This window comes from Oncorhynchus keta, chromosome 9 (genome assembly GCF_023373465.1).
Source record: "Oncorhynchus keta strain PuntledgeMale-10-30-2019 chromosome 9, Oket_V2, whole genome shotgun sequence".
In the NCBI taxonomy this organism is placed as follows: Eukaryota; Metazoa; Chordata; class Actinopteri; order Salmoniformes; family Salmonidae; genus Oncorhynchus; species Oncorhynchus keta.
The window spans coordinates 16501613-16514919 of NC_068429.1; the positions used below are offsets into that span (position 1 = coordinate 16501613).

Here is a 13307-nt window from a genome sequence, read left to right on the forward strand (position 1 = left end):
GTCAGTGTGCTTGTTTCACACCCTCTGTCCCTGTTTCAGAGGACTTACAGTTCGACATTGCTGTTGTGGAGGGAGACATTATGATTTCGGTGAGTCTATGATCCCTATTGCCTAAGTCCTGTTACTGTGTTTTAGGATGATGAATCAATCAAACTGTGATACCAACTTCTGAGATACACAGCCTGAGGCTAATGACTGGACAATCATTCAAGACAGAATGTTGACTAAAATGACATTTGAATTTAATCTACGGGTATGTTTATAATTCACTACTCGACTGAGGGACTAAGGTAATAATGGTATGCGTGGGGTACAGTTATGAGGTAGTCATTCAAAAATCATGCTGAAAACTATTGCACAGTAAGTCAATGTAAATAATTGACTTGTGAAGCACATTTTCCCTCCTGAACTTATTTAGGCTTGCCATAACGAAGGGGTTGAAATATTTATTGACTCAAGATGTTTTAGCTTTAAATGTATAATTAGTGTAAAAATGGAACAATAATTCCACTTTGACATTAAGGGTGACTGTGGGCCAGTGATAACACATTTTCCCGTGGCATATTGCTTGTTATGCTCTGAGTGACTCAATCATTATAAAATCAATGGGGCCCCCATTCATGCCATTTTAGATTCTCCCAGAATGTTTAAAAAAAATGTATTGAGGTGATTATTAGTTATCAAATTTTATACAAAATCTCTCGTGTACAAAACACTAGGAACACCTTCCTAATATTGAGATGCACCTCCTTTTGCCCTTAGAACAGCCTCAATTTGTTGGGGCATGGACTCTACAAGGTGTCAAGTGTTCCACAGGAATGCTGTTCCCATGATTTCGCCAATGCTTCCCACCGTTCTACCAAGTTGGCTGGTAGTGGATCTCTACTCTGAAATAACTTGTTCCATCTCGTCCCACAGAAGCTTAATTGGATTGAGATCTGGTGACTGGTCAGGCCACTGCAGTAAGCTTAATGCACTGTCATGTTCGTGGAACCGTTCCTAGACAATCCTAGCTTTCGGAGATTGTGCATTATCATGCTGAAAAAAAGTATTTGTAGATGGATACTGCTGCTATGAAGGGATGCACCTGCTTTTCAACGCTGATCAGATATCCTGTGGCATTCAAACGTTGCGCCACTTATATCATGGGGCCCAATTTGTGCCATGAAAATGCACCCCACAGCATGGCACCACCAGCCTGCAATGTTGAAAAGTGGCCTGAGTTGAAAATCGACCAACCTCAGATCTCACTTCCTATTTGGATTTCTTCTCAGGTTTTTGCCTGCTTTATGAGTTATGTTATACTCAGACATCATTCAAACAGTTTTAGAAACTTCAGTGTTTTCTATCCAATGATAATAATAATATGCATATATTAGCGACTGAGGAGCAGACAGTTTACTCTGGGCACCTTCCATCCAAGCTACTCAATACTGCCCCTGCAGCCATAAGTTAAAATATTGACTGAGTATAACAGAACTGATTTGGCCGGCAAAAACCTGAGGAAAAATCCATTCAGGAAGTAGGATTTTTTTTGTAGTTTTCTATTCAATGCCATTACAGTATCCATTGACTTAGGACTCAAATTGCAGTTCCTCTGCCTTACATGAGATGTCAAGTGTTTAGAAATTGTTTCAGGCTTGTAATTCTGAAAAATGAGGGAGTAAGAGCAGTCTGAATGAGTGGACCCTGCCGTGTCAGAGCTTTTTCATGAGCACGACCGAGAGTGCCTTTCTTGTTTACCTTTTTATATTGACAATGTTATTGTCCGGTTGAAATATTGATTGTTTAGGCTAAAAACAACCTGAAGATTGAATATAAACATTGTTTGACAAGTTTCTATGAACTTTACGGATACAATTTGGATTTGTCTGCCTGTTGTGACTGCGTTTGAGCCTGTGGATTACTGAAGAAAACGTGAACAAAACGGATGTTTTTGGATATAAAGAGACTATCAAACAAAATAAACATTTATTGAATAAATGAATGTCTTCTGAGGGCAACCATATGAATATCATGAAAGCTAAGTTATTAATTTTATCTCTATTTCTGACTTGTGTAACTCTTCTACTTGGCTGGTTACTGTTTAATGATTTGTCTGCTGGGCTATGATCTCAAATAATTGTAAGGTATGCTTTCGCCGTAAAGCATTTTTGAAATCTGACACCATGGTTGGATTCACAAGAAGTCAATTTTTTTAAACCTATGTAAAATAGTTGTATCTTTTCTGAATTTTTCTGAGTATTTCTGTATTTGAATACACTGGATGTTGGCCAGGTGGTAGCGTCCCACATACCCTAGAGAGGTCAACCTGGTCCTACCCTTCATATACACTGATTTGAAGTGGATTTAACAGGTGGCCTCAATAAGGGTCAAAACCTTCACTTGGTCAGTCTGTCATGGAAAGATCAGGTGTTCCTAATGTTTTGTACACTGTATATTGCTGTTACCTTTTTCTATATACTTAATCTGGTTTTAGTCATTTAAGTTGACAATGAAAAGGTTTTTTTCATTCAGAATGTTAAGAAATAATTTCTGGAAACGCAGAAATAATTTAATAAGTTAATATCCGAGGCCAATACTCTAGTGACAGCTGGATTTAAGACTAGGTGTTTTGTCCTACAGGAAGACCGATTAGCTGTGAAGTCACTTTGGCCGGAGAAAGATGGCGTCACTTCTATCCCCTACAAGATCAACGATGATCTGGGTGAGTGTCGAATACAGTTGGAGAGATGAACACTAACACTAATGTTTTTTTTAATACAGTGGGAATCAGTGGTGGAAAAAGTACCCAATTGTCGTACTTGAGTAAAAGTAAAGATGCCTTAAAAGAACGTTACTCAAGTCACCCAGTAAAATACTACTTGAGTCAAAGTATTTGGTTCTAAATATACGGAGGTATCAAAGGAATAAATAATTTCCTTCTATTAAGCAAAGCAGGCGGCATCATTTTCTTGTTTTAAAAATGAGTGTATAGCCGGGGGCATACTCAACACTCAGACATAACTTACAGAAGATGCACTTGTGTTTTGTGAGTCTGCCAGATCAGAGAGACGAGGGATGACCGTGTGTGTTAATTGGACCATTTTCCTGTCCTGCTAAGCATTCAAAATGTAATGAGTACTTTAGGGTGTCAGGTGAAAGGTATCGAGTAAAAAGTACATTATTTTCTTTAAGAATGTAGTGAAATAAAAGCAGATACCCGAAACGACTTAAGTACTTTACACCACTGGTGGGAATGATATGCACCGTCTAATGGTAGATTCTCTGATCCACACAGTGGACAGAAAGGTAACTAATACTAGCAGCGTTCAAGATGATTTCAGACCAGACGTGTATCCTCTTCCACGAATACACCAATGAGATTAACTACATAGACATCATCTCTGGGACAGGGTGAGTCCAAAGTGGACACATTAACACTCTCTCCTTCCCAGCAGTTTACAGTTAACTCACAACCTCTCCTTCCTTTTCCTGTGTTCATGCAGAATGTTTGGAACTATATCAAAAAGACTAATGAAACAATAGTGAGTAAAATGCCCCTTTAAACAAGTGTTTCAAAGAGGGTGGGTGACATGCATACAAACTGTTCATAAATTGCAGTGAAATCATACAGCTAACACCACCAGCCCCAATGGCCTTATCTCAGAAGACAATCCAAATTTCTGATGAATAGGTGGGAATGATAGTGCAGCACAGCCTTCTCACCAGCAGGTTGACCAGGTCTATTTTACTGTAGTGTTCTTCCGCGATGACCTGAGCCATGACGGCATGGATGGTTTTCTCTGTGGGGAAGAAGCGCCTCAGCGGCGGCGGGGTCGTGTCTTGGAACAGCTCCGTCCGCACGTACTGGACCATCTGGTTCTTTACCTCCTTCACCTTCCTCACCCCCTGCTGCACCAATGCTCGGATGTAACCTTTGACCCTGTCGTCCATCTGATCTGCACCCGAGGGAACGAGGAGAGAGTGGCTTTTGTTAAGTAGGGAGAAAATACCTCTAACCACTGTTACAGGGTCAGACACTTGTATTCCACAGGGAATTTCAAGAGCTCAAGGATTTATTACATCTGTGTACCGAACAGACATACAGATACTAATTATGTAGCCTAAAGAGAGTCCAATGCAATAGATCCCATGGTCATAGTATAGTAATAACATAGTAATACCTTTCCAATAGGATGGCCCTTGTGGTCAGTGACACTGGGTATTTTGAGGAAATACTGTATCTTCCACTGCACTGAGGCTGGGTCTGTCTGGAGAGCTTGTTTGATGGAAATAGACATGACCCTCCTCAACCGTGATGTGTCCTTCTCCAACTGATGCAGTATGGAGCGAGCGCACACACACACACACAGATATAATTATGTATATTAGTCTGATGTGCATTCTAATGTTGACTGTGGTGCACGGTCACTGGAGTTACATAATAAACATAAACACAGTTTCACCCGTACCTTGAATCCAGGGAACTTCACAATGCGGCTGATTGTGAACACAGCAGGGCATGCTACTTTCTTGGTTTTCAGCAACAGGTTTCTTTTTTCCTTGCCATCTGTTTCCTGAAATATCTAAATAAAATGTTAATTGTCACATGTAAACAACTGGTGTAAACCAACAGCGACATGCTTACAGGTCCTTCCCAACAAAGTAAAATAACAGAAACAATAAGGAATGAATTCACAATGAGTAACAATAACTTTGCTATATACACGGTGTACCTGTGTCGATGTGCAAGGTTGAGGTAGATATGTACATATAGGTAGAGGTAAAGTGACTACCCAACAGGATAGATAAACAGTAGCATCAGCGTATGTGATGAGTCAAAGGGTCAATGCAGATAGTCCGGGTAGCTATTTGATTAACTATTTAGCAGTCTTAAGGCTTGGGGGTAGATGCGGTTCAGGGTCCTGTTGGTTCAAGACTTGTTGCATCGGTAACCGCTTGCCGTGCTGTAGCAGAGAGAACAGTCTATGGCTGGAGTCTGATCATTTTTAGGGGCTTCTTCTGACACTGCCTGGTAGAGGTCCTGGATGGCAGGTAGCACTGCTCCAGTGATGTACTGGGCCGTACGCACTACCCTCTGTAGCACCTTGCGGTCAGATACAAAGCTGATGCCATACCAAGCTGTGATGCACCCAGTCAGGATGCTCTCAATGGTGCAGCTGTAGAACTTTTGAGAAAATGAGTGGTAGGTAAGAATGGAATTGTTGAGATTGGTTGTGAACCTCAACTACCTAGAAGCATTGATGGAACCAGGGTCGTATTCATCAGGCTCCATATGGAAGAAAATGTAATTAAATAGGGAGAGACAACCTTTACTCAAATAAGAAAAGCTCCTTTACATTTTCAGTTGGACAATGCTTTTTAATGCTTTTCCATAGTGCCCTAATGAATTTGTTTCAGGTCTAGATGCAAAATACATCCTAGCTACAGCTTGTCACACCTGAAATTGTGATCTAACAAAATTATTTAAGGACCTAGACAGCATTGCCAATAAGGTTGGTGGAAAATTCTCTGTGCTACACCAAACGGTATCTAACCTGTAACTCCCAGTAATGGATACCAAAATATTGTTCATCACATTAACTGGTGTAACAATCTGTAGCTTACATGGAACACTTGAACCATTTCAGAATAGCATAGATAGTAGCACCCTTTGATCCTCAAGTTCCTGCCTCTTCTTGAATCCACACTTTGCCCGGCCCCTGTGGCATAGGGAGTACCCTTGCCGTACTTCCATTCCGAGTATAACCGGTCCTGTGGTTTCCACGCTGTTTAGCAGAACACATTGAAAGAGCCATGAGTCCAGAGGTGTATTCCTTAGTCTGATTTGCAGCAAAACATTTTCTGTTGAAAAACGTTGTCAACGGAAGCCGTTTACTTTCTAGGAACCAAACGGAACTAAAACGGGGAGGGACTTTACCTGAATGTGTCCAATAGAAAACTACGTTTTCGTTACAAAATGCAACACAAAAACGTTTGCAATCGAATCCGACTAATGAATACACCAGTAGTTTGTGGAGGTTACATCACTACATAAGATTATTAATCAATCAATGTCGGTAGCTAAATAGTATGGAACTGCTGAAAGATAGCCATGTTACTCTGGTGATTGTTTGCGTATTCTGCAGCTTGATCAATGCACGTTTCCTACAGGCAGCGTCGAGAGCTAGTTTACCTTGGTCATTGAATCGCTTGTCCACACGGTAAGAAATATATTTCACACAGGTTGACTCTTCCACGTGTGAGATATGCTTATTGACCTCTTCAATTGTTTCAAATACAGCTTCGTCGCTCATTTTTATTTATAATCTGTTACCAATACATATAAACATTCAAAAAATGTCGCAAGCTAAACTAAAGCGGTAATGTTTGCAATTATTTAATTGGTTCACGTGCGGATCAATAGACCCGCCTTCTTAAAATGGTGGTTTCTCATTGGTGTAACGCGAGTTCCGTCACTAAAATGGAAAAACGATTGGCTTCTATTCGAAACCAATCAACCATTTTCTTACGCGTCAATCACGTTGAGGACAACACGCTTAACGGTACCGAATTTAAAATATTTTCGTAGCAATTTTCCTCAATGTTTCAACAGAATACAATCCGGGTTACGAATCGTATATTTTGGCATACAAGTTATACTTTGTCGAGATCATGGACTCAGTTATCAAGGACAAGACTACTGCACGTACAACCGCTTGCATCAGGGACCAGTCAATGGTCCTCTTCACAGTCAAGACACAGCAGTGGTCCGACTTTGCCAGTAGCTTTCAGGCAGTATCGAAGAGACGTACCTCGACATAAATTCTCTACCACAACACACGTCTGCAGCGATTCTATTGGGAAGATTCATTCAACTCATTACCACTTGGTTTACACATGCAAGGTAAAGGATGAGATTTTAAATGGAAGTTATTTTTACATCATTTGGCAATCAAGATTTGGTTGACAACTGGTGTAAAAGCGACATGCTTACAGGCCCTTCCCAACAACAAAGTAAAAGGTAGTGATCAAAACACTGGTACTCAGGGCCCGTATCCACAAAACATCTCAGAGTAGGAGTGTGATGGATTTTTATTTTGTATTTATTTTTATTTAACTAGGCAATTCAGTTAAGAACGCATTCTTATTTACAATGACTGCCTACCAAAAGGCAAAATACCTTCTGCTGGGATAAAATATATATATATATATGAAAATGTACATGTACTGTCGTTGTGATGTGGGTTTTGTCCTATATTTATGTATTTATATATATATATTGTAACGACCCTGGGTTTTTAAGCGCGGAAATCGACTCTGCCGCACGAGCGTGCTGGACTTCGGGTTAGAAGGTCAATTGTTCGAGACCTGCTCCCTGCCTGTGTCATTACAATATATATATATATAAATATAGGACAAAACACACATCGCAATAACAATACATCACGCAAAGCAGCCACAACTGTCAGTAAGTGTCCATGATTGAGTCTTTGAATGAAGAGATTGAGATCAAACTGTCCAGGTTGAGTGTTTATTTGCAGCTTGTTTCTGTCTCTTGCTGAAGCAAACTGAAAAGATCAGTTTTGCCTTTTAGATAATAATGAATACGATTATATGGATAGTTTTATAAAGTTCAGATTCACCCAGACTCTTCTAATGAACTGTATCATTATTTGACTGTAACTGATCTGTATGCAGGTGTGCTCAACCAGGTCAACGAAGAGGATATCCAAGGTAGCCTATCATAAAGGTGTTGTCCTAGTGACCTGCCCAGGATGTGAAAAACACCACATTATTGCTGACAACTTGGGTTGGTTCTCTGATCTGAAGGGAAAGAGGTTGTTAGCCAAGTTAATATAGGTCTGAACATTTTACATGCATGCATTCTACAGTTGTGGCCAAAGGTTTTGAGAATGACACATATTATTTTTCACAAAGTCTGCTGCCTCAGTTTGTATGATGGCAATTTGCATATACTCCAGAATGTTATGAAGAGTGATCAGATGAATTGCAATTAATTGCAAAGTCCCTCTTTGCCATGCAAATGAACTGAATCCCACCAAAACATTTCCACTTGCATTTCAGCCCTGCCACAAAAGGACCAGTTGACATGTCAGTGATGTCAACACTCCCACCCGTGTTAACGAGGACAAGGCTGGCGATCACTCTGTCGTGCTGATTGAGTTTGAATAACAGACTGGAAGCTTAGGAACAGTTTGCTGACGACCAATGCCTTTTCCAGCATGATGGAGCACCTTGCCATAAGGCAAAAGTGATAACTAAGTGGCTCAGGGAACAAAACATCAATATTTTGGGTCCATGGCCAGGAAACTCCCCAGACTTTAATCCCATTTAGAACGTGTGGTCAATCCTCAAGAGGCGGGTGGACAAACAAAAAAACACATTCTGACAAACTCTGAGCATTGATTATGCAAGAATGGGCTGCCAACAGTCAGGATGTGGCCCAGAAGTTAATTGACAGTATGCCAGGGTGGATTGCAGAGGTCTTGAAAAAGAAGGGTTAACACTGCAAATATTGACTCATTGCATCGACTTCATGCAATTGTCAATAAAAGTATTTGACACTTATGAAATGCTTGTAATTATACTTCAGTATTCCATAGTAACATCTAACAAAAATATCTAAAGACACTGAAGCAGCAAACTTTGTGGAAATTAATATTTGTGTCATTCTCAAAACCTTTGGCCACGACTGTGTTACAAGGATATGTATTATCCCTATTGATAGTGATATGCACAGAAGAGAAATGGAACTGCAGTCATAGTGAATCATAAGTAAATCCCTTATTAATAGGTTGTAACGTTTGTGTGGACTAAAGGGCACTACACACTTCACGCAAATGCAGCATCATTTTCTCACACAGTTCTAGGTACGATGCTCCTTTGCTCTGTTTGCATGAAGTGTGTAGCCTCCTTCAGATGAGTATTATTCCTGAATCATTCTTTTTTATTATTCATGTTGGTTATTTTTCCGACAGGAACATTGAGGAAATCCTTGCAGCGAAAGGGGAGAAAGTGAAGAGGGGAGAAGAAGAGGCGGCCTTCGAGATTGTTATAGAGGAGTCCGGCAAGGATACAACACAGACTGCTCAAGATGCAAAGAAACCTTCACCAGAGTCTGACTCAGGAAACCATGACTAACTCTCTGTGGGTGTGTGTGCGCACAACAAGGACATCGTTCTCTATGAGGGGAAAAATTGCTATTACTAAGTAAATGTAACACTTCTTTTGATATTTCTTTCTCCATATTGTTTTCATAAGATGTTGATAATTTCTTATCACACTATGTTATACCAACTGAACACTACTGCCAGAATATTCCTTGGGTTTACACCAATCTTACTACTACTGCACTGATCACACTCAAACAGAAAAGGCTGATGCTTGCAATTCATTTTTATTGTAAAGTTGTATGATATGAAGCAGGAAGAATTAACATTCAAAGGCCCATTTAGGGCCATGGCAAACTGCCTATCATAGACCCTCTCCCTCTTCCTCCATGATGTCCTCCAGCAGCACATGAAAGCAATGCTGTCAATCCACATGGAAGCAGAACATAGAGTGCTCCTGTAAAACAATTATTCCGTCAGGAATTAATCAAACAGACATTGAACGAATGGGATTCACAGAAAATACAATTTGTCTGAGAAATTTCAATCATGAGCCCCGGTTGTGGAGCCCCTATCCTCTCATCACAAGCCCAAGCACTTACCTCATCTGCTCTTCTGTGTTTTCCTCTTCCTGCCTCCCTCCCTTTCATCCTTTCCCATTGATGCTTCAACAGACCTCATACCCCACAATCTGTTTCAGGAAAAAAACATCTGAAAGCCCACTCACTTGAGGTGAATAATCACATGAGATCAGGAATTGTAGTGTTGAAGTGTAGTTGAAAGACGTTGCATAAATGCACTTCTATCAACACTAATACAGTTGTCTACAGAGAACAGGCTTTGATAGTAAACACTTACCTGATGTAGTCATCCAGCTGTGCTGCTCCTCCAACCCTCCCATCCTTTCCAATTAATGCTTCAACAGATCTGTTTCTTTGGCTGCTCTTTTCATCTATCTCAGACTTGAACAGGCTTAGAAAGAGGACAAAAGGAAGCCAAAGCAACTTTAACTTGACCTTTTATCCCATGGTCCTTCCTGATTCTGTCCATCAGAACTTGAATTCTATATCTCCTACTTCCCTCCTGATAAACCACTCTGGTCTCTCTTCCTCCTCTCTCATGTTTCCTCCTCTTCACCCTCAGGCCTGGCTTCCTTATAATTTGTTCCTCCTTTTACTTATTTTCTCGTTTTTTTGATTATTTTTACTCTTTAAAACAAACTCATTTGTTGTTTATTTACATCTATCAACATACCTAGGAGCATTGACTTGTACATTTCTTCTTTTGTCTGCTCCCTTTCTTTTGTCATCTACTGAAAAGTTGTCGATGCCTCGTCCGCCGCTTTCTTCTGCTTCTTCCTTGTTCTCCTCTTTGCAGACTGTGCGTGAGCGGTCTCTGGACGTTGCTCCCTCTCTTCCCTCCGCACAGAGGCGTCAGATGTAGATGCCGTGACCTCGTATGCCACCACCTGTTTTGCTCTCTGTGTCTGTCCTTTTTTCTGACACAGCGCACGCCTCTTTTCTCTTTCAATCTGTGCATTCCTCTCTTCTCTCTCATACAGTTTCTCCATCTCCATTTTGAACCTGGCCTCGTGATCTTTTATTCTTTGAAGCTCTGCTCTCTTCTTATCCTCGTCCCGTATCCTTGTCTGCCTTTTCTGTTCCTCCTTCTCTTGTTCCTGCTGTATCTTCAATCTCCTTTTCTGTTCCTCTTTCCTCCTTTTGTCTTCTTTCTCTCGTGCCTTTTGCTGCATCTCCAACACCTTCATTCTCTCCTTTTCCCTGTTCCTCCCTGTTCCTCTCCTCCTCCATCCTCTGTTTCTCCTCTGCCTCTAACTTGTTTTTTTTTCTCCATATTTTCTGTCCTTTTTTCCTCCTCTTTCAATTTCTTCTGCCTCTTTTCCCACTTTTTGAGCTCTTCGTCCCTGGCTTTTTCCTTCCTCCTTTCAATCTTCATAATCTCTTCATTTCTCTTAGCCTCATACTTGAAATATTTGATCCTGTCTGCGTAGCTCATGGCATTAAGTTCTTCTATCCCTCGGCTCGCCATCATAGACATTGCATTGGCGGTTGCAAATCTCCCTTCCATTTTACCACTATCAATCTCCTTCCTGTCCCTCCTTACCATAAGGATCCCTGTGTAGACATCTCTGCTGTTGTCCACTCATGCTCTCCTCACTTTCACTACTCCTCCTGACTTGTGTCCTCACTCACACTCTGAGACACAACATCCTCAGACGAGCACGAGGGAGTCACAGCATTCTCAGTGATGACGCGGAGCGCCTTGATGTAGTCAGCTTCAGTGTTCACTCTGTGAGCGAGCGGGCACAGCTCCTCGTAAATGGATTTCCATGTGAGTGACTCCTCACAAATGTCGTCAGGCAGGTATAGATCAGATGATTGCCTCTTGAGCACATTCGGGGGCTGTGGCAGGGGTATTAGATGGTTTTACTGCAGAGGAGCAGGAGGCCTCAGTGTCATCGTTCTTGTCATCGCTGTTTGCCATTTTCTTCAGAATCTCTTCCTTTCTCTTTTGGGCCATCCTCTCTTTCAGCTGTGCTTTATACATGCTTGCAATTTCTGCTCCTCTCCGTTGAACTTCCTCAGACAATTCCTCAGACGATGCAGTCTCTGGCCTCTTAACCTCATCCTTGACCTTTGCCTGGCCAGTCAATGGGGACCTGCGGTGGACCTGCAGATGGGTCTGTCTCATCCGGGCAGGAGGGCCGGAAGCCAGGAGGTGAGATGGGACAGCAAATCGGTGTGAAGCGTTGTGGGTGTGATGTCTTGGACGGAGAATGAGGCCATTTATCAGGGGAGGTGCAGCTCTGTGTGTCCAGAGGGGGAAAGATTGAGTGTTTCTTAGGTGGGTCCTTCTGGGTGCCGGCAGCATGCTGGTCAGGCTCCGATTGGCTGTTGGCGAGGTACCTGTGGTGGTTGTACCAGGGGAAAGCTGGCAGTGTCGGGAGACGGGACACATAATGGAGGAGGTGGAGCGCTGCTTGATCACCCTTTATCCACCCCAATCTGTATGATGACAGACACACTTTTATTACTTAATAGCTTGATGGTTATTGTTATTACTATCTTAAAACAATTACATGTGGATGGGTAATAAATATCATAGAGAACATGTTTTATTACTGTATATTAGCCTATTAGGAAAATGGGAAGGTCCACACTTGGAATCATTCCAATTCAGAAATTCTTCCATTCCTTTTCAACTTTATTCTAAGAATGCAGACCTTGCTGAGAATACTTCCAGTGTGCAGTTATTTCTTGCCTTCTTATTTCACTATTCTATCTATTCAGATCTTTTTTCTGTGTATCAGGATTGGGAACATCTAAAGCGACTACAGTATATCTACTTATATGAAAGTCTGATTAAAGAAAAGGGCTCTTCTTACCACCTCCAAGAGTTGGTGCAGCCTAAATATTTCTCCATACAGCGCCTTAATCTCCCTCATGTTTCCTCGCTCAGTTCTCCATGTCTCTCTAGCCAATCTCCAATGGGCGAGGTCAAGGTCATGGATATCCTCCCGCATGCCTAGTTCAACCTGGGTTCCCTTCTCATTTAGCCTCTTCTTTTTCCTCTTCTTCTGGATAGAATCAGTGTTCTCCTTGCCCTGCCTACACACCTTTGGGGCAGTAGGGATATTGAGAATAGAATATGGTATATTTTATTTTACTAATTGGATTATTATGTGCCTTCCATTGTATTTCATTGATATAGAATATCAATAAGGTATAATGTTGACACTAGATCAAGCCGTAGTTTGTACAAAGTTTACACTGATTGCCCATACATGATTAGTCTGGAGTTCAGTAGTTCCTGTGCAGAAATCATCCTGTGCAGTCCGATTTGCCCATGGCTAGAAATGAAAATGATGACATACGTGCAGTCAGAAATTAGGTTATCATGATACAAGCTTGTTATTTTCAATCTTAGAAAAGCTCATGGGCCTATATGTCAAAGTGATGATTTTAAATCCCTGGAGTTTTGACTATGGGGGTGGTGAGAGAAGATATTCTAACCATTCTTATGATGAGCCTTGGGAAGGAGAACTTTCCCATAGTTCCTTCAATTACAGTAATCCTGAAAAAGATACAATATGGCTTAAAAACATTATATTATTTAAATCATCTAAATTAAATTGTGTCACAAAGTAGGCCTTTTCACACTAAATCACAA

At 41.2% G+C, this 13307-nt stretch overlaps 1 protein-coding gene across 2 annotated transcripts in view; it reads left to right on the forward strand.

Moving 5' to 3' along the window:
• The window catches only part of LOC118387363 (DNL-type zinc finger protein), a 61949-nt gene extending 52224 nt beyond the window's left edge, over positions 1–9725 (forward strand). Inside the window, exons 1-3 of one of the 2 annotated variants that reach the window (XM_035775644.2) lie at positions 6384–6889; positions 7684–7823; positions 8985–9725. In XM_035775644.2, the coding sequence (XP_035631537.2) occupies positions 6587–6889; positions 7684–7823; positions 8985–9147 (606 nt within the window). In that variant the 5' untranslated portion in view covers positions 6384–6586 and the 3' untranslated portion in view covers positions 9148–9725. Of the gene's footprint in view, positions 1–6383; positions 6890–7683; positions 7824–8984 lie in introns of those variants that run through there. The other variant, XR_008142828.1, reaches the window with a different exon arrangement.
• Positions 9726–13307: the final 3582 nt, after the last annotated feature.